This window comes from Betta splendens, chromosome 15 (assembly GCF_900634795.4).
Source record: "Betta splendens chromosome 15, fBetSpl5.4, whole genome shotgun sequence".
NCBI lineage: Eukaryota > Metazoa > Chordata > Actinopteri > Anabantiformes > Osphronemidae > Betta > Betta splendens.
Genome location: NC_040895.2, coordinates 18,922,172 through 18,946,243, shown reverse-complemented (window position 1 = coordinate 18,946,243; position 24,072 = coordinate 18,922,172). Strand labels below are relative to the sequence as shown.

General features: G+C 47.2%; 3 protein-coding genes across 17 annotated transcripts in view; 1 reads left to right on the top strand and 2 right to left on the bottom strand.

The window, feature by feature from the left end:
- abhd12 (abhydrolase domain containing 12, lysophospholipase) overlaps positions 1-1,069 on the bottom strand; it is an 8,941-nt gene extending 7,872 nt beyond the window's left edge. The window contains exons 1-2 of one of the 2 annotated variants that reach the window (XM_029127390.1): positions 935-1,069; positions 319-493 (exon numbers count right to left, since the gene is read on the bottom strand). In XM_029127390.1, the coding sequence (XP_028983223.1) occupies positions 319-491 (173 nt within the window). In that variant the 5' untranslated portion in view covers positions 492-493; positions 935-1,069. Of the gene's footprint in view, positions 1-318; positions 494-621; positions 760-934 lie in introns of those variants that run through there. The other variant, XM_055502691.1, reaches the window with a different exon arrangement.
- gins1 (GINS complex subunit 1 (Psf1 homolog)) overlaps positions 1-2,886 on the top strand; it is a 3,045-nt gene extending 159 nt beyond the window's left edge. Inside the window, exons 1-7 of one of the 7 annotated variants that reach the window (XM_055502697.1) lie at positions 1-58; positions 1,413-1,477; positions 1,861-1,959; positions 2,037-2,127; positions 2,226-2,375; positions 2,542-2,616; positions 2,690-2,886. The exon at positions 1-58 is cut by the window's left edge and continues 159 nt beyond it. In XM_055502697.1, the coding sequence (XP_055358672.1) occupies positions 1,443-1,477; positions 1,861-1,959; positions 2,037-2,127; positions 2,226-2,375; positions 2,542-2,616; positions 2,690-2,827 (588 nt within the window). In that variant the 5' untranslated portion in view covers positions 1-58; positions 1,413-1,442 and the 3' untranslated portion in view covers positions 2,828-2,886. The other 6 variants (XM_055502695.1, XM_055502698.1, XM_029127393.3 and 3 more) reach the window with 6 other exon arrangements.
- Positions 2,887-3,301: 415 nt separating this feature from the next.
- ninl (ninein-like) lies at positions 3,302-23,980 on the bottom strand. 8 transcript variants are annotated; one of them, XM_055502670.1, is made up of 33 exons: positions 23,697-23,929; positions 23,446-23,552; positions 23,007-23,340; positions 22,585-22,791; positions 22,100-22,196; positions 21,531-21,733; positions 16,243-16,309; positions 15,951-16,006; positions 15,621-15,704; positions 14,212-14,382; positions 13,632-13,768; positions 13,283-13,423; positions 12,651-12,825; positions 12,276-12,386; positions 11,873-11,959; positions 11,249-11,375; positions 10,372-10,440; positions 10,119-10,243; positions 9,532-9,612; positions 9,218-9,348; positions 8,979-9,116; positions 7,351-8,730; positions 6,300-6,404; positions 5,929-6,022; positions 5,692-5,859; positions 5,433-5,537; positions 5,249-5,353; positions 5,023-5,169; positions 4,646-4,795; positions 4,455-4,568; positions 4,024-4,233; positions 3,749-3,862; positions 3,302-3,658 (listed from the first exon to the last, which is right to left on the bottom strand). In XM_055502670.1, the coding sequence occupies exons 4-33, from the start codon at positions 22,765-22,767 to the stop codon at positions 3,467-3,469; spliced, it is 5,067 nt and encodes a 1,688-aa protein (XP_055358645.1). In that variant the 5' UTR covers positions 22,768-22,791; positions 23,007-23,340; positions 23,446-23,552; positions 23,697-23,929; the 3' UTR covers positions 3,302-3,466. The 8 variants fall into 8 exon arrangements, with proteins under 8 accessions (XP_055358645.1, XP_028983178.1, XP_055358646.1 ...); XM_029127345.3 differs by having other exon boundaries at positions 5,929-5,998; positions 23,007-23,552; positions 23,697-23,918; XM_055502671.1 differs by lacking the exon at positions 23,697-23,929 and having other exon boundaries at positions 23,446-23,564.
- Between the last annotated feature and the right edge of the window lie 92 nt (positions 23,981-24,072).

Here is a 24,072-nt window from a genome sequence, read left to right as displayed (position 1 = left end):
AACCAGTTGACTGGAGCAGCTCAGCCTCAGCTGGTTCCATGTGGGACATTTACACTTGGTAAAGTAAAATTGCAAAGTAATTTTGAAATCAGTCATTTAATTGTTATTTATTTTGGCTTATAACCATAAATAAATAAATGCTTTTATTTTATTTGTTTATTGCTAGTATTAAATGTTTGCTTATCCATACATTCTTGATTAACCGTCGTCGCTTCAAGTAATTTCATTTTTTAAATTTGGTTGACCTCTGTTACTCTTCTGTTTATTGAACTGTTATTCATAGGCCGGTTCGGGTCCCAGTTCCGGACCCGGTCTCACCTCCTGAACGGTTTTTTCATGCTCCGTTCTTGTTCCGGGACCTGACGGCCGTCGGCTGCGGGCCCCGCTGCTCCCTGGCCGGGTCGCTGCTTCAGCTCCGGGTCGCTGTCCTGCACAGAGCCGCTGTTCCCGCTGAGCTGCTCCGCGCACTCAGAGCGGTTCCGTTGTCGCATCCCTGGAAGCGATCGGACAGAACCTACGTTAAACCGCTGAGTGAGGTGACCGGTACCGGCGGGATGAGGCCGTTATCCTGCCGGTGACGGGCACTGAGCTGAGCGGCCGCTGCCCGGACTGGCTCCGCACCGAGATCCGCAGAGAGCAGCTGATCCGCAGCGGCCGCAGCAGCCAACCACAGGACTGAAGCACAATCACGTGGTTTCATTCTGCTGCATCTACGGTCTCAAGGGAGTGTCGGAGCAGCGACTACCAAAACAAACGGGTTTCTGGAATGCAGAAACACGTAGGACCAGATTACAAACTAGACGTTCACAACTACGGACTCGCTCACTGACGTTCATACACGCATGTTGTGAAGTTACGGCGTTTGTAACCGAACTTACAACGAAGACTTTGAAGCTAAGAACTGTTCGTTAACAAGAATTGCTAGGAAACGTACGTTGTTACGCTCAATCGTAGCAGCTGAACCAACGCTTCACTCAATCGCAGCGAAAATCTGACGTTCAAATTGTTGAGCGACCAAAAAGTCGCTTTGCTGATGGTTTGTCCCACAACAGCTTCCGGAACGTCGCCTTATCCTGTCACGTGATCATAACACAGTTTTGCCGCGAAATTGAGGCCCTTTGTTAAATCAAACGTTAGACAGACTTCACTTTATTTCAGCTGAAGCGCTTCAGGATGTTTTGTGAGAAAGCAGTCGAGTTAATCAGAGAGCTGCACCGGATTAGCGACGGACAACTTCCCGCTTTTAACGTCAGTGAAGTCGTGGTCCATTATCGACGTTTATGTAATATGTGAACCCGAATCGCACACGTGCCGTTTCTGTTTGGATCCGTTCGTTGAATCGTGTTCTCAGACACTAAAGAAACATTTTTTGATCGTTATTTGGCTCAGTCTGAATCAGCGTTTGTTTACAGGAGGACGGACTGAGACAGGTCCTGCAGGAGATGGAGGCTCTGTACGACCAGAACCAGGCTGATGTGTGAGTCTGTTCTGTCCTGTTATTTAGAAGCAGAATGTGGGCAACGCGGCCGTTTGTTATTCACTATACACTGATCGTGTACTTACAGACAGAGACCCCTTTGGTTCAGTTTGACTGCGTTTTCTTTACGATGGATAATGAAATGACTAATTGTCAGGATCAGGGCCCACGGGTCCAGGTCTGTTCGGGCCTCTGGTCAAAGCCCATCTACTGCTCAGAGTTCAGATCAGACGTTCTAGAGTCAGCTCTACTGCGTTTCAGCACCAGGCTGCTGACAGACTGGACAAACGGGTCGAGGGGCTGGTTCTGTGCTGAACCGTGCCACAGACCACCCTTCTCCCAGTGAATTATAAAGTGGACCTGCTTCATTGTTGTTGTTTCAGCAACGAGGCCAAGAGCGAAGGTCGAGCCGAGCTGATTCCCTCCATCAAAGTGCGCCACTGCTGCCTGCTCAGAGACCAGCGCTGCGTCACCGCCTACCTGTAACCACCGCACGCACCTCTGCACCTGCCACTCGCACGAATGGCGCCTTTCTCACCAAACCTCTCTGTCCCGTCAGTTACGACCGTTTGCTGAGGATCCGAGCTCTGCGGTGGGAGTACGGCAGTGTGCTGCCTGCGAATGTTCGCTTCCACATGTGCGCGGAGGAGGTGAGTCAGCTCCATCACCAACCACCAGCTGATCCTAAGACGCATTAATAATCTGATACCTAAAAAGCGGGTTGGGTCCAATCTAAGGCCTCCTCCAGAATTTTAGGATGACCATTGTTGTACTGTCTCAGCTGCAGTGGTTCAGTCAGTACAAAAAGTCTCTGGCATCGTTCATGCGATCTTTGGGTGGAGGAGAAGGTCTGGACATCACTCAGGACATGAAGCCTCCAAAGAGTCTTTATATCGAGGTGAGAACGTCCAAGAGGAGGATGCTCAGACTAAAGCAGACACGCATCATACATCTCACACAAACCTCAGCGGCAGGTTTAAAATGAGCCTTTCACCACTTGCATTCATCCTTCACACATCTGGCCCAGCTGTTTGACCTGTGACCCCATGATGTTCGTGTTTCAGGTGAGGTGTTTAAAGGACCATGGAGAGTTTGAGATTGACGATGGAACAGTGATTCTGCTGAAGAAGAACAGTCAGGTTAGAAACACTGCTAAACTACTTTGACTAGACCCCTTCACACGTCAGCTAAGCATTTACCTTCTCTGACCAGGTCGTCTTAGGAGTGGCCTGGGACATTTTGTCATGTGTGTGTGTGATGTCCGTCTCCCTCTGTCCTCAGCACTTCCTACCGCGCTGGAAATGTGAGCAGCTGATCCGTCAGGGTGTCCTGGAGCACGTTGTGTCCTGAGGAACTGAAACCTGATGAATGTCTGAATAAAGTCATGTTTTCTTAATCACTAGTAAAAAGACTCGTTTTAATTTACTGTAGTGTTGTTGAAAATTAACTTCAGATTTTTAGGAAATAACACAAATGGATGTGATGTGATGAAAATCTGCAGCTGTGCAGAAAGTTTTCTGAAACAGTAGAATAATGACTCACTTTGATGACATTGATGATGTAGCGGACGGTCAAGCGCCAACAGCTTAGAATGGTGTGAAGTGGTATCGTTTGGTTTGTTGTGGGGTCACATCTTCACCTGAGCGTCCCATCACACACACTATCTAAATGGTTCTAACCGGCCGGACCTGCTGTGCCAGCAGGCGTGTGCTCAGACTGGTTCAGTGGTTTGCCTGCTCAGCGTCGTCCAGGTGAAGCTGCACAACAGGCGTAATGTCCAAATGCAAGCTTACCACATTTCTCATTTGATCGAGGCCACAAACAGAATTTTTAATAAGGTTTTTATTTTAAAAAAACATAACTATTTTCATCAAATGAAGTCTTTAGGTCTTACTTTACCATTTGCCGAGGCAAATACATGTTTAGTCATAGCCAATCAGAGGCTGCCTAAGCTAGGCTAACCATGGGAAGCTGATCTGAGAGCAGTTGCTACGTGGCGAGCGCCGCGGGGACAAGCTCCCTCAGCAGTTTGTTGAGGGCGTTTATCTTCGCCTCCAGCAGGAAGTTCTTCTTCTCTGCGTGTTTCTGCCGCTGCTCTGTGACCTGCAGAGCCTTCATCAGCTGGGAGTTCTCCACATACAGATCCTTCAGCAGCGCGCTCATCTTGGTGCCCTTCACCAGCTGCAGACGACAACACAAGTTACAGCGATTTCATGTGTCCGTCAGGAGGCTCCGACTTCACACCTGTCCGTGACTGAGTTCAGGACCGACCTGTTCTTTGAGCTGCTGGGCCTTCTCCTGCAGAACCATCTGGGCTCCCTTCAGTTTTACCTCCAGGTCCTCGGTACTCTGCTGCAGGGCGGACATCGCTTTCTCGTACTGATCCTGAAAACACCACAGCACAACCCGTCTAAGGTAATTCACGTGGGGAATTGTCTCTGAGAGACAAGTCACAACTTCACATTTGAGAGGAAACATGAAAAGTGGGGCTTCGTGTCACACTGACATAATTTCCAGCACTTCAGTCTGAACCCAGTGGCGTTCACCTGCTTGATGCTGATCTGGGAGCTGCTCTGCTGAGCCTGGAGTCTGAGCGTCTCTTCCAGCTGCTGACTCCTCCTCTGCTCCTCCAGCAGCTGGGCCTGCAGCAGCTCCACCTGCTCCCTGTGGCCATCACCCACTCGCTCCTTTAGCTCCTGCAGATGCCGCACCTGCTGCGCCTGTACCAGGCCCAGAGCTGCGTCGGCCCGCAGCGCCTGCAGCAGGAAGAGCAGGACCGGCTATTATTATGTAAACAGGTAATGATGTCACACAGAAAACCTTGACATCACCAAACCTTTAACCCAAACAATATTTCAGCACAGAAACAAAGCACAAATCTGGTGTATATGTTTTTATTTGTTCCTGCGTCCAATAGGAGTCCACAAGGTTCTGTCCATGTGCAGAGGTCACATCCTGATTGTTGTTTGGTCCTTACCTGGTGCTGAGCTTTTGTCCGGGCTGTCTCCAGCTCATCAAGTTTGTTCTTCAGGTTCTGCTGCTCCTGGGTCAGTTTCTGGACCTCCAGACCCTGGACTTGCAGCTGGGACAACTAAATCAACAGCTTCGCATTTATACATAGCTGAAGCTGAGACTGATCTCCACAGAGGATGGATTTGGATTTGGTACCTTGTGTTGGAGCTCCTGGTTCTGGACTTGCAGTTTGTGGGTCTCCTGTTGCAGGGCAAAGGAGGCCTGCTCCCCCCGCTTCTCCAGCAGCTCATGGAGCTCCTCTTTCTCTCTCATCTGCTTCCTGACACTGGTATCCAAAGCCTCCATCTGAAAATAAGTAAAGTGAACTGTGTGTTTCCCCAAGCACAGATCCTTTTATTTTCCTATTTAATTGAGTTTATATATATATATATATATATATATATATAAAAAGATGCATTTTAAAAAGGTTTGGGTTGCTTAGTAGTAGAACCTGATAAGGATCTATTAAAAGATATTTAAAGGAGGTGCTGAGTCAGACAAAGGGAGAAGCTGTAGCTTTCATCAGTACAGACCTTGATGTGAGCGTCGTGCAGCTTCCGCTGTAGGTCTGTTACTTCCAGACTGTGGACGAGTTTTTCCTGAACACCGGCCTGAAGCTGAGAGCGCAGCAGCTCCAGCTCTGACTCCAGAGACAGAACCGTCTGCTGCAGTTTCTCCACCTGAAGAACAACACATTTAAGGTGAGAACCTCTTCCCGTCTGTGGCATTATCCTTCTATCTTCAGTTTTTAGCTGTGACCTTTTGGTTTCTGTCATCAGCTTCTCTCAGTAGTTTGGTCTTGTTCAACTCCAACTGGTGCTGCTTTAACGTCACGCTGCCGAGCTCCACCTCCAGACGACTCACCTGAGACATTTAATTGGGATTTTAACAAGCTGTAGCTGAGCATCAAATGCAGGATCTGTGGCAGCAGTAACTGCAGCACCTTGTCTTTGTAGGAGCCGAGCTCCCGCTCCAGCAGCTGTGTCTCTGCCTGCTGCTGCAGCTTCTCTCTCTCCTGCCGCACTGCTGCATCCTGCAGCCGCTGGACCTGCAGCACACCAATCAATTTGTTCCTATCATCTTCCAGTTAGACAATGTACAATCACCTGTCCCTATAGTACTTTTAAGAAAGGCATTAGAAAACAAGAATAAACCCTAAACTTGGACTGAATGTATAAGCTTTAAGTTCTCATTTAGCTCACCGTTGCTCTGTCCTCCTCCTGCTCCTTGGAGACTGTAGCAAGGTGCTCCTGCAGCATCTGGACCGACTCCTGGTCTCCACGGAGACAAGCGCTCAGCTCAGCATTGTTGCTACTGAGCTGCAGATTCCTGCTGCTCAGATCCAAAACCTCCTCACGATATTTAGAGTTCTGCAGGCACAGTAGTCTGGTTCAAGATATACTCCCCGTGTGGCCAAGTACAGGTCCACAGGTCCTCACCTCTGTGTGCAGCCTCTCCTCTTCTGCTCTGCTCTGCTCGTGTTCTCTCTCCAGCTCTTCCAGTTTCCGCCTGAAAGCGGAAACAAACATAAGGCTGCGACTTAGTCCGCTCACTGAGCGTCCTGTCTGTACCTTCCTGAGGGAATCCTCGTGTGCAGTTACTGATCCTACAAAGTACATGTGGTGTGTTTTCTCATCTGCTGTTCTCTCCTCGATGCAGATGTGTTTATCTTCTGTTCTGACTTTAAGTTAGTTGTGGCTTTTTTAATGAAAAGCTAATGATTGTTTACATCACACACTGAGCTGTGACACCACTTTATTATCTTGGTATTTATATGCTGAACTTGTGTTAATCAAAGAACATTTCTCACCTCTTCTTGTCAACAACCTCCTCCAGGCTTTGGACCTCCTGCTGGAGAATGCTCAGTCGCTCCTGCAGAGCTCTATTCTCTGATCGAACCTCCTCCAGCTGAGTCCTACAGCCAAGGAATCAACCAGCTCAACTGATCATCAGCTCATTGTTCAAATAGGATTAAATTATCAGTTTGGAAGTAAAACTATGAAATGAACAATTACTACAAAAAAGAAAATGACCTTCTTAAGTCAATCACTTGTGCTAAATAGGAGTCAGAGGCCTCGGCCAGTTTCACAGTAGAGTGTGCTGTAACATCCATTAAACACACTAATGGAACAAAGGTTCTACCCTGGTGCCACTGCTGTGTGGCCCAGTGTGACTACTTGGCAAAATGAATTTTAAGACTCTTACAAAGATTAATGAAGTGTGTGTGTGTGTGTGTGTGTGTGTGTGTGTGTGTGTGTGTGTGTGTACATGTCTTCCCTTCGACGTGGGGACTCAAGATGTGACTTTGGGGCTGAGGTTCGAATTGAGTCTTGGTTCGAATTAGAGCAAAGGTTAGACGTCTGCCTTTTATTGTGATAGTTAGGGTAAGGGGCTAGGAAAGGCATTATGTCGAAGGGAAGTCCCCACATTGATGAGAAACATGACTGTGTGTGTGTGTGTGTGTGTGTATTTAGCCAGGTGCAGGCATCTTTAGGGTTTATGATGTTCAAATCACATGAAGCGGACGGAGACCTTGGATCATTTTGTACTAGAACAAAGTTTAAAATTCAAGCACAGGTGGCGATGATGACACAGAAACATGGAATCATGCATTCAGAGGTTGGTCATTTGGTTAGAGATGACATTAAGAATTAAAGCATTCTAGGCAGCCAATCAGACTGAAGCTTCAGTCTGCACAGGTGCATTGTGGATGATTTCATTCATTGTCTACCTGTGAGGGAAAAAAATGATTGATGAATGATGCGATTAGTCGGTATAGATCTTTGTGTTTAGAGCACGGCAGCAGATTGAGGTTAGTCATCATTCAGACCAGGTTCTGGTGTCGGTCCCATGCCACAAACCTGTGTTGACTGGCTGGGTCCATCGCCACCTCCAGAGCCACAACCAGCTCCTCCAGCTCTACCAGCTGCTGTGTCAATTTCCTCTTCTCCTGTTCAAAGTTCTCCTCTGTCAGCCTGAGCCGGGTCAAACAGTTCTGCAGGGCCTGCTGCAGCTGGCAAACCTGCTCTCTGACCTGGTCCAGTTCTCCACCTCTGGCCTCCAGCTGAACAGTGAGCTGCTGAACTTCACTGTGCTGCTTCTCAGAAGAGGACGTTGCCTTGCATAAGAGAAGAGCACCACCTGCCACCTCCCCCCACAGCCGTTCCACCTCACTGGTTTTACAGTTGAGTTTCTTCCTGAGGTCCAGGACCAAGTCTGCTGTGTTGTTGAGCTGAGAGCTGAGGTCTCTAAGATGCTCTCTGAGTGTAGTGATCTCCTCTTCCATCTCCACGATCTGGGTGGAGAGCTGATCAGACAGCCGGGTGTAGCTCCTATTCTCTTGGCTCAGGCGGTCTACCTCCTCCTCCTCATCAGCCAGGCTGCACTGAAGCTGTGAAGTCTTGGACTGCTCCTGCATCAAAGCCTGCTGTAGCCCTTCCTCGCTGCTCCTGCTCCGCTTTAGCTCCTCAGTGACTCTGTCCAGATCCAGCTGTAGCTTGTCCACAGCCATTGCCTGGTCTTTCAGGTCCTGGATCAGTCTGGATCGGTCGGCCTTTAGTAAGTCCATTTCAGCAGTCAGTTTGGAGGCTAAATTTGTGTTGGTTGTCATGGCAGCATGTAGACTCTCCAGCTCAGACCTCAGGGCTGTTACAGTCTGGTCTCTGGCTTTGAGCCGAACCTGCTGCTGAGCTAACATGCTGCAGTTGTCAGCCATTACCTCCTCGTCCTGCAGGACCTTGTTTGACGTAGCCTGAAAGTTTTTCACTTCATCTTTAAGATGGGTCACTTGAAGCAGGAGCTGCCCTTCCCAATCCTTCACTAGCTGTAGCTCGCAGCATCGTTTGCTCAGCACTTCATAAGACTCTAGAAAGTTGGTCTTCTCCTCTAACATGGCTTCCAGTTCAGAGCAGCGCCCATGGGAAGCTTTGAGACTGTCCTCTAAGCGACCGCAGCTCTGCTTGACCTCCTCTAAACTGCCTTTTAACTGACTGAGCTGCAGGCTGGAGTTCTGTTCGTCCTCCTGTAACCTGAAGACCTGCTCCTTCAGTTGACAGACCTCGTGCTCATGTAGCTCCTCCATCCTCCTCTTGTCTGAGGCCTCACGCTGCAGCCTCTCTTGCTCTGATTGGACAAGCCGGCTCTCCCAAAATGCCCTCTGCTCCTGCAGCTGCTGGTGGAGGATATGACAACCCTTGGCCTGCTGCAGCTTCATCTGAGAGAGCAGCTGTTCGGACTCCTGCCTGCTCACACAGCGTTCGTTCACTTTGCTCATTAACCTTATTCGGGTTTATTAGGCTGTAGTCATAAAAATAAGTTACTTCAAATGGAAACAGATTTAGCTCCCTGGGCAGTGCTGAAGCATTTTTGTCTGTCTGTGTGGTAATAATAACTTATGACACATTTTCTTCCATCACTCTGTGTGTACAGTCTAGTTGCTTCTTGTGAAGGTTATAGTACATGTATGAGAGAGCATGACACCACCACCCACCTGACCAGAATCACCTCCTGGTCAAGCTTCAGCTTCAGCTCCGCCTCCAGCTGGTCCTTCTCTGCACTCAGCCTCTGAACCAGGTTACTGATTTCTTTGGCAAAGTTCTGCTCTAGTTCAGCTCGCTCCCGCTGCACCCTGGCCAGAGGAGTAGACGTGACCATGAAGGTTGTTGCATCAGTTTTTCTATTTACTACTGCTTACTGCCTATTAAGGGTACTGTAATAACTCCTCCTTACCGGCGCTCCTGCTCAGTGCTCCACCCTCCTCCATGATGCATCTGAGTCTGTAGCTTGTCCAAAGTCTCTTTCAGCTGCTTCACTTGCTGCTCTGCCTGAGCTTTCTGATCCTCGAGCTCACTTATCTCCAGCTGAAAGAGGCAAATCAAGCACATGGTCAAATCTAAGTCCATAAATGTAGATATGAAAGATGACACTGTTTGTTAGTGATCATAATAAATTAAAGAGGTTTAGTGCACGGTGGGTATTCTGCTGACTGAACACAGCGTTAAAGAGTTTCATCCTAATTCCTTTCCCTTGTGTCTTGCTTTTACCTTGAAGGCCTGAGAGATGTCTTTCCTCTCTACCTCCATGCTCTGTCTCATCAGCTCCAGACTGCGCTCGTAGTAATTCATCTGAGCAGAAACATTTACTGGTGGTTAGAGCCGTCGGGTTTAATTTCTGATTTTCATCATATACATTTTGCATTCACACATTTTGAAACTGGAGAAAAGTAATTAAGACGCCTGCAGTCTGAAGTCAGTGCATAAGCTACAAAGTAGAAGCTCAGTGAGATTAATTACATGGTTAATGAGGAACACCTTTGTTTTGCTCCCATCCTGGGACACTAGGTATGGCAGTTAATAGTCTGAAGATCTGTGACATATTTGTGTATTCTATTGTGTTTTATGACAGCTTTATGACAATCGGGGTTTGCTCAGTGGCCACTAAGTCACATTAGATAGTCTCATCTTGTACTGTATGATAATTGTATCGTAATTAATCTAATATTTAATCAAGAGAATTCCAAATAAAGTAGAGAATCAGGGAGATACTGAGGTAAAGCTCTCAAACCTTCATTCAATAATAGTGCCTGATTACTTGGCAGCACTGTCTCTGGGAAGATGTGTTTGGTTGGTACCTGTGTCTCCAGCTGGATGTTGAGCTGCTGCAGCTCCTGGGTGTGATTCTGTTTGAGCTGCTCCAGAGCCAGTTCAGTCTGGATACTGACAGCAGGATCAGAGACGCTGTCCAGTGAACACAAAGCTGATGGTGGTAAAAGACCGAACAAGTCAGGTCACCTCTAAATTCACTGGCTTTCCAGAATGGAGGCTCCATTGGGGGGTTGCTTAGTTCCTCTGTAGGTGCAGATATAGTTATGTCCCATTTCTTACCAGTTTTATCGATTGGCTGCAGTATCCTCTCAACCAGAGGAGATGATCTCCACTTCATGTCCGAGTCATCTGTAAAAGAAGCACGCACAAACAGGATGGAGAATCACGCCTAAAACAAAAAATTACTGCAAAACATACAGACTCACTATCTGACATGACGAGGCTGCAACACAACCAAGACTGAAAGTCAGGTGTGTGTGTGTGTGTGTGTGTGTGTGTGTGTGTGTGTGTGCGCAAACAGGTTTCCCTCCAGCACAGAGAAGCCAGCAGAATGTCCAGGTGCAGACTGAAGGTTCAGTCTCTTCACATTTACACGTTACAGGAATGTATGAGATGTGTGGGTGCGTCCACCTGATCAGGTCCTACCTGCTCAGCAGGTCGCTGCTTCTCTGCAGGGATTTGGTTTCGGTCATCAACCCTAGGTTTCTAGTTATGTTATTCACTTTCCAACATTATATGATTATTACCCATCTCTGCACTAATGCAGACTGAGTGTGAATCACACACATGTGGCTACACCTGGTGTCTGTGATTGTGTTACTGCACCAAACACACTCAAACTGCGAAGAATCCGGAGAAGGACTTTAAACCCCTGCTCTGGGTCCCTCAGCTTTTTGGGCCCTGACTGCAACTCCTTGTGTTACCTCAGTCTGGTTCCACTGGCGCCTACAGTCATACAGTACATACAAGTTTAAACTTACAGTATGCTGAGATATTGATGCCCAGAAAGAATAAACTGAACCACAAGTCAATAACTATGTTCAATGTGTAGATATGTTGGTTTGTTGGAAGCAGAGCTCAGCAGCAGTTTTCAGGTTTTGTTTGTCTGACGCTGAACCACGTAGTCCCGGAGCAAACCTGTATTTTTAGTGGTTACCAGAGTCGGAGTCTTGGGTCCAACTCAGCGCGGTGGCGTCCACAGACGTTCTGAACCTCCTGTTGATCCTCTGGCTCTTTACGAGTTCCAACTCTGCACTCAGCTCATCGTTTCGGTCCCGCAGCTCCTGGGTGGGTGAAGTAGTGGTGTGAGTAATGGTCAGGGTCAAAGTCAGAATTAGTTCAAATGCACAAACTGGAAACCTACATGCAGAATTGAAGCAGCAAGCAGCACACCTACAGTGTTTAGAGCCGTTTGTCTCACACAGACCAGCTCCAGTCTGCTACACTTATGTTGTAATTAGAAGTGATGTTAAGCACTGAAGTATTTTATTCCAATTCCCAGTTTTGTTATCAGTTGTTCAGTCAAATCATCAACTTCATCACCCCAACGTGTCAGACCTACACATCAGCAGACTGAACGGTACTGAAGGTGTTCTCACCTTGACTTTCTGTTGAACACAACGCGAGGCGTTCGGGTACACAAAAGGAAAAGACAAAACCTGTTCTCAGCACGTTTAAGTAACATGACATAGACAAACATGGCTGATTAGTTAGTACAAACCCGTCTGTGTTGACATTTGGTCAAATGTTAAAACCGTGGCACCTGCAGACGTCCTCTTACCCTGCACTGCAGTTCAGACTCTCTGATGATTTCACAGAATCTCTCTTCATGACTCAGACCAGAACCGGCTGCATCCAAGCTGCCAAACTATCAAAAACCAAAACACAATCATATTTCAAGAATTCAACATTTAAGTTGTGAAAGCTAAAACTAAAGTCTTCTACAGCAGTTGGAGCACAAATGCCAAGACCAAGAATGAAAAGAAGTCAGAGCAGAAGCTTTCCTTAATAATTTACCAGCTACAAAGAGTCAAGTTACGCCACACACACTGGTTTCAACTGGTTTACATCCCAGTTAAAGGGACATTCCAGCAAGGGTCATGGTAGATTCGATTATGTGAGCCTCCAGCAGACTGGGGCAGAATGGATTTATTTGCCTGAGATCAACAGGATGTTTGTGTTACCTTGTCATGCAGCAGCTGGTCCAGGTCTCTCTGCAGTCTAATCACTGAGCTCTGAGCTTCAGTCAGCTTCAGCTTTATCACATTAAGCTCTTCCTCCAGTCGACTGTTCTCCTGCACATCACATGTTCTATTATATCTATGTCCACAGTTTGTTTACTTAAAAGAAACTAAATTCTATGGGGTACACCAACAGCTGTCTCGTCTCCGGATGTTCTGCCACTCAAACACCTGCCCTTTTGTCTAATTCTGTAACATTATTGTAAAGCTAATTATGAGCTTCTGGGCTACGTGCCTCGAAAAAAATCTGTACAGCCTAAATCCTCGAATCAAATAAGAAAACTGTAAATTTTAACAGTATGAAGACCAGAAACAGACCTGCGTGGCGCTGCACAGCTCCTCCTGCAGCTCAGCCTCCTGTGCTCGGAGAAGCTGCAGCTCGCCCTGCAGTGTGCTGCGCTCCCTGTCCACCTGCTGCAGCTGAGCCTCGATCTCCTGCTCAAACTGAGTGCGCAGAGCGGTCAGACGATCACGGAAGTCCTGCTCCAGTTCCCTGAAGTCACCGTGCAGATCAAGGTCAGAACATGGCTTTTACTTTGGCTCTTTGAGGAAGTCCTAACTTCTTTTACATATAGTTACATACTGTACAAGGCATCAGATGCTTACTGATAAATGTGAAGGTATTGGCATAAAAGGTTTCCTGGCTCATTTTACTAAAAGCCTGCTTTGAATTCTGTTTACTGTACCTACACGTTTGTACAGTAAATGTGAAAAAAAGTAAAGTAAAAGTAAAAGTAAATGTATAAAAGTAAAAGTAAATGTGTTAGGACGTAGGGGTAAGTGTGCTCTGAAAGTACAGCTTTGCGCAGCTGTAAAAATAGTGAAATTAGAGCTAAACCACGTTTCCCTGAATCAAATTACAACGGAAGAAATGGGTCCCACTATAAATCTAATACTGATCCAAATTTTCTGAAATTGTTGAACCTTGAGAAGCGGACAAAGACTCTGACCTGATGCGGCTCTGGTTCAGTGTCTCCATGCTGGCATGCCGGTCATCCACCTCTCTCACCAGCTTCAGGTTCCTCTGATCAGCCAGATCCAGATCTGCCTTCACCTTGTCCCGCTCCCTGCAGGCCTGTTCTGCCACGCACCTGAACACAGACAAATAACATAGAACCTCTAACTTCACTAATTTGATCAGATCTCCTTGATGAACCACAGGCGCAGAAACCTGTAAATGCAATGCATGATGATGTTGTTATTGCTGTACATGTATTGTAGACCTTCAGACGAGCTCGGAAGCACTGAGGTTTGGGGGGAAACCGATCACGTGGGATGAGCTGAGCTGTGAAAACCTACTGCAGGTGCTGGATCTCATTCTTGTAAGAGATCAGTGCCGCCTGGTGGATGCCGTTCCCACTGACCAGCAGCTCATTGTCCAGGGCCAGAGTCAGCTCTGCGAGATTGAGACGCTCGTCCAGAGGAAAGTCCAGAGTCTGCAGGAAAACATGGAAAACAAACTGATAATTAAGGCTGTCGAGAAAACATTATTTTTGTATCTTCCTATTAATATAAGGTAGTTGATCAGATTTCAATAAAAGACTTGATTGTTAAACCAATAAACTATAGCTCACACTGAAAACAGATTTATCTCCTAAACTATACATTTGTTTTACAACTTCCAAACAGAGATGTCTTTCACTGCAGATCCTAGACTTAAAAATTTTAAATTCTTTTTTTAATTGAGTCAGTTATTAAGTTTAATCATTTTTTTGTTTTCTACATCATACGGCACATAAACACAAGATATATATCTGAGTGTGTCCTGTCCTCTAATCCACATACATCTACTCAGAAGAGAACCATATCACTGATGACATGGTTTGACTGGAAACTAATAAGACATTCTTTGATGAAGAAAGGAAAAGTGTGTACCGACCTGCAGGATGTTGGAACTGTTCCTGATTCCTTCTTCCGACCAGAGGGCAATGACCTGCTCCGGGCTGGTGCATCCTGAGCCATCGTCCATACAGCTCAGGACCCTCTGACCCACAGTGGCCATCAGTAAGGAGGGTGAAGTGGAGCGCACAGAGCCCTCCTCTATCGCAGCCTGAGTCCGCGTGGACAAGCAGAAGCTAGAGTGTTAGTGCACATCCAGAGTGGCGAACAGGTGTGGGTGGGTGTGAGTGTGTGAGAGACAGTGTTTACCTCAAACATGACTCCAACAATAATTGTGTTATGTTGTTATGTTTAACAGACAAAGCAGCAGCAGGAACAGATTCCACAGGCCCAGTTCCAGTGTGATCTGGATTAGCCTACTTTCACTGCTACTTCTCAGCTGAGCTCAGTTCAGTTCACGTGATGCAAGTTCAGCTGGCGGGACCGGCTTTTAAGTTAAAGTGAACAGAACCTAAACAAGGATTTGCCTATCAACAACATCAAATAACACAACTCACACCAAGAGATCACAGGAAGAGGCAGTTTTAGTTCCCCTAAACCTGAGCCGACTGAGGGATGCAGAATAAAATGTACTGCTCAAGATGCTCAAGTCCAACGATCAACGACCACAAGAACTTCTTGAATAAACGTGAGAAAGGTTCACGGACTTTCCTTTAAATCATGAAATTTCCTCTCGGTTCCACACATTTCAGAGCAGGTGTGTGCAGCATTAACACGTTTCTCATGACATCAGCATGAGGTGTGGACAGTACAACCCAGCGGAGGTAGCCGTCCTCTGTCCTCACCCACGGTAGCAGCCCACAGCCAGGTAGAAGAAGGTAGAGGTCATGCACGGCATGACTTCTACCTGTGTCTCCAGCCTGATTGGTCTGATGGCTGTCAGCTGCAGCAGTGAAAAGGTGACGCGTTCAGGATCACAACAAAAAATCTGTGACTCTGCTGTTTATCTTTGGAATGAAACGTCAAATACAATATCTGCAGTGGCTGTACAGTTCACATTTCATCCCTGGCCCAATATGATTTACCATTTCACGCTAATGGCTGTGCATTGCTATATGATCCATATGATCCACCCCTGGTAGAAATAACCTTTAGTAACTGCTTCCGATATCAGCCAAGCATTTCACCTGGGTTAAGGTCAATCCAAAACACCTGTCCATTATTCGAAAGGTCACTGGGTCTGGAGCCAAAGACACAACTGGTGCCAGAGAAGGGGAATTGACTGGAGAGGTTTTTTTTATTTTCCAGACCAATGCTCTATCTATGGAGCTTCTAGGACACTTCTTTCCAGATGCAGATTTAGGATTTCAACAGCTACATGTGACTGTGTGTGTGTGTGTGTGTGTGTGTGTGTGTGTGTGTGTGTGTGTGTGTGTGTGTGTGTGTTACCCTTTGCAGCGCCTTCTGCAGATCAGTGGGCCGTACAGGCGTTGAGCATGAGATGGGAGCAGACCCAGATAGAACCATCTGGAACTGGACAGAGGGAAACAATCAGACTGCAGGCTAACAGCAGTTACAGTGATTCCAGTCAAACATAACTACGACAAGTCAAGCCCTTTCTGTTGGCTGCTCACATTATTGCAGGTGCATTTAGAAATCAATACATCTTTACTCTGACAGGCTAGAGACAGCGCAGCGGTCATCCTGGTGGTTGGGAGCCCTAGGAAGCCACTGAACATCTGTTCCTGATTACATGTAGGTGGGTGGGTGGGATCCTACCTCAGTGTTGAGCTGCTGCAGGTCCAGATTATCAGGTGCTGTCAGTTCCACTTCACCTTGACAAGGGCATAACACACAGAAGCTTGAGTCAGCTTGAGGCTTGTTTGTTAAACACAGTAGAAGATGCTCCAGTCTGACTCAATCACCCACTATGACCTCAAAACATACGGTATATAGTATACAGTAGAATTCTCACCTTTCTGAAAGCATAAACATCAATCAATCACAATCAAACAAGCTTGGTTCCCGCAGTAGAACAATGCTCATTATCAAACTGAAAGGAAAGGCGTACCTTTACTCTGAATGTCTGGTGGAGCGTTCTCCTTCTGACTTCCTGGTTCCTCATCAGACTTTAGGCTCTGCAGAGAAAACACCGTCTACCGTGACTATTGTATTTTTCTGTGTTACCCGACCATTAAACTATTCTGAAGCAGCAGTAGAGACAAAGGGCTGTGTATTGACTGTGTGAGGGTCCAGTTCAGAAGGAATTCCTCTCTGAGCTCCTATACTGCTGATGATCTTAGCCAGTTTGGGGTTATTGGCACCGCTACTAACAGTAACAGACTTATCACCACTAAAATACACAAAGCACATTAGAAATCTGTGAGGCGACTGTGACTGACCAAGCAGCTGTCTCCAGCATTTCTGAGTCCTGCGACAGAAGGTGCAGGAGAGTTAATACACAGAACTAGTCATCTATTCCAATCTTTGGCCACAGGCTTATGTGCATTGTTTTTTCTGTTTCTATATTATTCACGGTGTAACAACCAGCTATTTGTTACATTACTGATGCAGAACCAAACCTACGGTACCTCAATTAGCCACTTTACTTTGCTAGAAGTCACAAAATTTGGGGGGTTACGAGCCTGAAATCAACAAAAATAAACAGGTTTAAAACAGGTTTATTTTGTCAGGAGCAAAGTTAAGTTATTGTAGCTTTTTAACCCTTTGACTGCTGCATTGCATATTGTTTATTTGTTCTTCTTAGACTTTTATTCTCTTATAGGTCACAATAATTTCAAAAATTCATTTTTGTGAGGGTTCCAGAGACAGCACCAGCTGTATGAATGAGCATCAGTGTTAGACAGTGACCAGCATTATAAAACTGCTGTCACTAATGTGGAGACTGAAACACACGGAGGCTTATGCAACATGTTGAGGCTCCAACCTGCCAGCTAGCTTAATATATCAACTAATGAATATAATGAGCTACAGTAATGAAGTTAGTGGCTCAGGTGTCAACCCATCTATTTGATGATCATCTCTTCATTTAAAGGCTGCCTCGCTAACCAACATCTCTGGCAGACAGCACCGAGCTCACAAGGTAAGACAGGAGGATAGAATTTTAAATTCTACTACTCTAGATGAGTACAAAGCACTTAATGATAAAGCTCCTTCTTATCTTCTAAGACCTCATAGTTCCTTATGCTCCCAGCACAACACTTTGTTCTCCGAGTGCTGGGCTACTTGTGGTTCCTAGAGTCTTCTGGCAATCTGGCAATGATTGCTAGTCACAGGAACCATCTCTTAGTTAAACTGCAATCCTGCCTGTGTCCAGTCCCAGGTCCAACTATCCTGTGTCCAGTCCCAGGTCCAACCATCCTGTGTCCAGTCCCTGGTCCAACCATCCTGTGTCCAGTCCCTGGTCCAACCGTCCTGCCTGTGTCCAGTCCCAGGTCCAATTATCCTGTGTCCAGTCCCTGGTCCAACCGTCCTGCCTGTGTCCAGTCCCTGGTCCAACTGTCCTGCCTGTGTCCAGTCCCTGGTCCAACCATCCTGCCTGCGTCCAGTCCCTGGTCCAACCATCCTGCCTGTGTCCAGTCTCTGGTCCAACTAATCTGCCTGTGTCCAGTCTCTGGTCCAACCATCCTGCCTGCGTCCAGTCCCTGGTCCAACCGTTCTGCCTGTGTCCAGTCCCTGGTCCAACCATCCTGCCTGCGTCCAGTCCCTGGTCCAACCATCCTGCCTGTGTCCAGTCTCTGGTCCAACTAATCTGCCTGTGTCCAGTCTCTGGTCCAACCATCCTGCCTGCGTCCAGTCCCTGGTCCAACCGTTCTGCCTGTGTCCAGTTCAGTATCTGGTCCAACCGTCCTGCCTGTGTCCAGTCTCTGGTCCAACTATCCTGCCTGTGTCCAGTCCCTGGTCCAACCATCCTGCCTGTGTCCAGTCTCTGATCCAACCATCCTGCCTGTGTCCAGTCCCTGGTCCAACCATCCTGCCTGTGTCCAGTCCCTGGTCCAACCATCCTGCCTGTGTCCAGTCCCTGGTCCAACCATCCTGTGTCCAGTCCCTGGTCCAACCATCCTGTGTCCAGTCCCTGGTCCAACCGTCCTGCCTGTGTCCAGTCTCTGGTCCAACCATCCTGCCTGTGTCCAGTCCCAGGTCCAATAATGCTGCCTATGTCCAGTCTCTGATCCTATCATCCTGCCTGTGTCCAGTCTCTAATCCAACCATTCTGCCTGTGTCCAGTCCGTGGTCCAACCATCCTGCCTGTGTCCAGTCTCTGATCCAACCATCCTGCCTGTGTCCAGTCTCTGGTCCAACCATCCTGCCTGTGTCCAGTCTCTGGTCCAACCATCCTGCCTGTGTCCAGTCCCAGGTCCAATAATGCTGCCTATGTCCAGTCTCTGATCCTATCATCCTGCCTGTGTCCAGTCTCTAATCCAACCATTCTGCCTGTGTCCAGTCCCTGGTACAACCATCCTGCCTGTGTCCAGTCTCTGGTCCAACCATCCTGCCTGTGTCCAGTCCCAGGTCCAACCATCCTGCCTGTGTCCAGTCTCTGATCCAACCATCCTGCCTGTGTCCAGTCCCTGGTACAACCATCCTGCCTGTGTCCAGTCCCTGGTCCAACCATCCTGCCTGTGTCCAATCCCTGGTCCAACCGTCCTGCCTGTGTCCAGTCCCTGGTCCAATCATGCTGCCTGTGTCCAGTCTCTGGTCCAACCATCCTGCCTGTGTCCAGTCCCAGGTCCAATAATGCTGCCTATGTCCAGTCTCTGATCCTATCATCCTGCCTGTGTCCAGTCTCTAATCCAACCATTCTGCCTGTGTCCAGTCCGTGGTCCAACCATCCTGCCTGTGTCCAGTCTCTGATCCAACCATCCTGCCTGTGTCCAGTCTCTGATCCAACCATCCTGCCTGTGTCCAGTCCCTGGTACAACCATCCTGCCTGTGTCCAATCCCTGGTCCAACCGTCCTGCCTGTGTCCAGTCCCTGGTCCAACCATCCTGCCTGTGTCCAATCCCTGGTCCAACCATCCTGCCTGTGTCCAGTCTCTGGTCCAACCATCCTGCCTGTGTCCAGTCCCAGGTCCAATAATGCTGCCTATGTCCAGGCTCTGATCCTATCATCCTGCCTGTGTCCAGTCTCTGATCCAACCATCCTGCCTGTGTCCAGTCCCTGGTCCAACCATCCTGCCTGTGTCCAATCCCTGGTCCAACCATCCTGCCTGGGTCCAGTCTCTGGTCCAACTATCCTGCCTGTGTCCAGTCTCTGGTCCAACCATCCTGCCTGTGTCCAGTCTCTGGTCCAACTAATCTGCCTGTGTCCAGTTCCTGGTGCAACCATTCTGTGTCCAGTCCCTGGTCCAACCATCCTGCCTGCGTCCAGTCCCGGGTCCAACCATCCTGCCTGCGTCCAGTCCCTGGTCCAACCATTCTGTGTCCAGTCCCTGGTCCAACCATCCTGCCTGCGTCCAGTCCCTGGTCCAACTATTCTACCTGTGTCCAGTCCCTGGTCCAACTATTCTGGCTGTGCTCTGTTGTTGCTTGTTGTTGTTGCTGTGCTTTTCTCTCTCTCTCTCCCCTCACCCCAACCGGTCGAGGCAGATGGCCGCCCACATCCAACCTGGTTCTGCTGGAGGTTTCTTCCTCGTTAGAGAAGGAGTTTTTCTTCTCCACTGTTGTTGCCACATTGTAATTAAAGGCTTGCTGTATGTGAGATTTTTGGGGTTTAATTGGTCTTAAACATTACCTTGTAAAGTGCCTCGAGATAACTACTGTATATATCCATATATAAATAAAATTGAATTGTATTGAGGAGTTACTGAGATGTCAGCCTACATCTGTCACACTGTGCTCGCCAGAAAAATGCCACATACTCAGAGGAAATCTTAGAATCTGCTCTAAAGTTACCACATGCACCAGCCAGACACAATTACTCGAATGAAGGTAAGAAAGAATGTTCATTTTTACAAAGAACAAAGTTGAACAATATCTGAGGAAGTCAAGCAATAGCTTCTCTTAGTTATGTGTTTAACATTGTTTAGCATGTTTTAATGCTTTACTGTAAGTCATTACAGAGATCCATCCGTCCATCAGCACAAACTGCGTCAGGAAAATGAACTTCAAGGCCTTGACTACAAATCAAAATTTACTGTGTACCTCACTCACTCACTCTTGATGCTCTCAACTGCACAAATGCTGCAAAATGTCAACTAAAAGATTTCGGCTGCTGGAGCTATAGAAAAAGGATCTACAGTATTTGTCTTGCAGGCATCACAAAGCTAAAGCCAGTTAGATAAAAAATCTTCAATAATAGAGACCCAGAAAGTAAGATGGAGTCAGTGTAATCCAGAGCAACAGCAAAAACACGAGGCTACCTCTGACCTTACATCGATACACAGCTTCCGGCACAGCCACCATTTACTCAGGCTCTCACTTCTTAAATCTGTCCTAAACATTAGGTTAAATGGTCTATCGGACCACTGACAGCATTAATGCAGCTGAGAATCTTCTTTGCCACAGAACCCAAAGTGAAAACAGTCAGAGAAACTGGGTGATGCATCTTTGACCAGCAGCAAGCCTCTGCCAGCAGTCACATTCCTCACAATCCCACTTCCTGAAAAGCCTCCAACGCCCCCAAAACCACCAAAACCGCCTCCAGCTGACTCCTCCTTGACTCCCCCATCCTCCCCTCAGGTATTCAGAGCCTACGGGAGCAGAGTTGCAGAGAATCTGGAAATTTGAGACAAACTTCACGCAGCACAAAAAAAAGCACACACAGACCTTGATTTGACAGAAACACAGCGGCAGTTTTCTTCCTTATCATCATCCTCTCATAGGCTGAACATAAGTCAACATGTAGAAGCAGCTCACAACCAGCAAACGTGAAGGCAGAACTTAGCAGCAGAGCAAACACGTGTGTGCTGACAATATTCTGGGTTTAAGCAGAGATCATAAAAAATGATACTTTCCCAACTTTCATTTCAGTCTTTTCAGGGGGAGAAAGGTTTTTTGCACATTCCCCTAAAAAAGGGGACTAAGACCAAAGTGAAAGAGTCTGCAGACTGTAATACCAGTACTAAATTAATATTGTGGTATACCATGAACAACTGTAACCCTGGTTGTCGGGTCCACATAGAAGACAGCCACTGCTGCAACTAAATCCACAAAAGCATCTTTTTATTTCTGTCCAGACTCAAGCTGAACAGTGCGTAGATGTAAAACAGGCTCCTGCTGTGGTAGAATCTACAGAAAGCCGAGTCAGTGTCATACCCGTGGAGCATTAAACCTACATGTTAATGCAAAAAAAACAAATATGTTGTCATTTAAGAAGAACGTAAACCATAGCTGTCACCTCAACGCTCTCTAGAGATGTCGATCGTCTTAGTTTGGCCCGGGGGACTCCGGCAAGTGACGAGTCCGTGACCTCGGCTCCGGATGGTGGCGAGTCCATAGAGCAACAGGTCTGAGCAGCACCAGACTTACTGTCGGGACGAGAGCGACGGCCATAGCGCTTTGTTCCTTTCACAAACTTTGGTTTCACCTCCTCTGGAACCACTGGACAGATGAACAAGGCCAGAAAAAGGCAGAGTCAGCAGCAGAAAGACTGGTTGGTTTGAGGCCAGCAAAGCTGCACACAGGCAAAGTCTGTCAGACAGGAGCCCTCTGTCCAGAACCAGCTCCACCAACTTCCTGGGACATTTCTACCAAATCTATACAAAGCTCACATTTCTTCTACTGTGACTTGGTGCTTTTCTTCTAGGTTATGATTGTTACATTATCATCATATTTAGGAGTTAATAAATACAATGCCTAACATTTATTGGTGTAGAATCACAATCATGAATATCAAGCAACATTTTATCAAGACTTGGGAGTCTGTGTTTCTACAGAAGGAGGTCAACCACCAACTCTGCATCCTACCTGGTTCCAGGTAGCTGCTGTCATCTTCTGATGTGCTGAAGTCCAGAGAGCGAGACAGGACAGCCACAAAGCCTTGTTTAAACTCCTCAAAGTTTACCTGATGGTCAAAGACGCAAAATAAATAAAACTTGTTACTTGTTACTGTAAATGCAGTAGCAGTAGCCATGTTTTTATTTTCAGCAGGTACAAAGCAAGTGAAGTCCTTTGTGGCTCAGTTTTGATCCCTACCACGTCATTAGAGTCTGTGTCCATAGAAGCAGCATTTTAGTACATTTGAAGCTACAGGTCTGTTTGGATTAGCAGGACAAGGAGGTTTAAATGTGTTGACTTCAGGATGGTTCTGGGAAGAGCCTTGTAAACAGCACATGCATTGATTAGCCGTAGTGCTTTACCACAGCCTTACTACCATTTAGTAGCTGGACCTAATTAAGCCAAACAGCAAAAGACACATTTTAGCACAATAATGCAATCACAGCACCGCCCACCCTGGCGTAGGTCCGTTGTCCCAGCAGGGTGTCCAGCAGCAGCGGCAGGTGGGCCTCCAGCTGCAGTTTGTGGCAGAGCACTGTCAGTTCCTCCCTGTCCAGGAACCCGGTGGCTGTGGTGTCACAGCTGTCAAACTGAGCCTTCAGCTGGGCAACATAATGACTGTGCTCTGCCTCCTCCATCCCAACACATCACACTGCAAAAGCCTGGAGAGCGGATACATGCAAAAATATTAATACTACACACAAAGCTAATAAAGCAGGTTTAGATCACTGAAACATTTGAGCCTCTAAACACCAGAGATCTTTGGAACATATAAAAGAATCAGCACAGAGCAGAGACTGATGAAGATGCTATGAGCTGGGCGTTACCAGCAGGAATCAGTGGTTCCTCCACCATCAGCTCTGGGTGGACCGCTCACCTTAAGGTCTGACCCGTGTTAGTACTTCATACGCGTCATCTGACGTTTTCTAGGTCAGACGAGAAGGCAACGTCGTTGCTGTTGTCAGGAAACAGCAGCAGTTCCTCGTCATTTCTCATGCTCGTCTGCATTTGTTGGATGATGCTCGTGGTGGATCTGCTTGTCTCTAATTGTCAGCGGTCCTTTGCGCTTTGTGGCGTTTGTCTCTTCGCCTTTTATGTTTCTGTGTTCATAAAAGTGCTGATTTGCCTGCTGCTCCAGTACCTGAAGGCATCGGTGCTTCTACAGTATCGACACGGTCAGTGTGACGAGCTTCGGCCCAGTTCGTGAAGGTCTGGACAAGACGTACATACGTGAACGACGTTATCAACGTCAATTCAGTTTGAGATACTACTGCAGTGCTCTGTGAAGCGGTACCGGAGTCCGCCGTTAACGTTACCGTTACTTCCAGCTCCGACTTTAACCGCTAACTTCCCGGGTTTGTCCCAGCGAGTCTCGCGAGCAGATGAAGCTTCACCATGGGAACGAAGCCGCGAGACAAAGACCCTGAAAGTAACGCTGGAAAACGTCACTTTCAGGAGAATAAAAACAATGTCCACACCAACACCGCCGTACCGGTCCGGTACCCGTAAGCGTTAAACGGTACCATGCACCGTTAGCTACAAGGTCCCGTTGGTTTATTATTCTTACCATGGGAAAAGTTCGCCCTCGGCGCCTCTCCGCCAAAACTTCACGTATCATCCATGTATGTGTTTCAGACAGTTCCGCGTCACCCGAACACGAACCTCCAAAAATAGCGAAGCAGCTCTGGCACGGACAGAACCAATTACGACCGCTACAGTTTATATGCTGTACAGTAAGACGCTTCCGGTCATCTCTTCGAAAATAAAAGCATATAAAGCGTCTGAGGAGTTCGAGTTTCCTGCTTGTCAGAATTAATCTTTGAGAGTTTTGGTCCTATAATGAATCAAAATTTATTAATTATCTGCTGTTCAAAGCTGTCCAGAGAGGAACGAGTATCTATTTAAACAATCAGATGTGTCAAGGCTTGAACGAGAACATTTTC

Coding starts and splice junctions, on each gene's coding strand:
- ninl (XM_055502670.1), bottom strand. CDS start 22,767: ATGGAGGAGGCAGAGCACAGTCATTATGTTGCCCAGCTGAAGGCTCAG. Junction 15,705..15,950: donor TGCAGCAGCTCAACACTGAG/GTAGGATCCCAC, acceptor CCCTCTGTCCAG/TTCCAGATGGTTCTATCTGG. Junction 10,441..11,248: donor GACCCAAGACTCCGACTCTG/GTAACCACTAAA, acceptor CTTCTTTTACAG/ATGACTCGGACATGAAGTGG.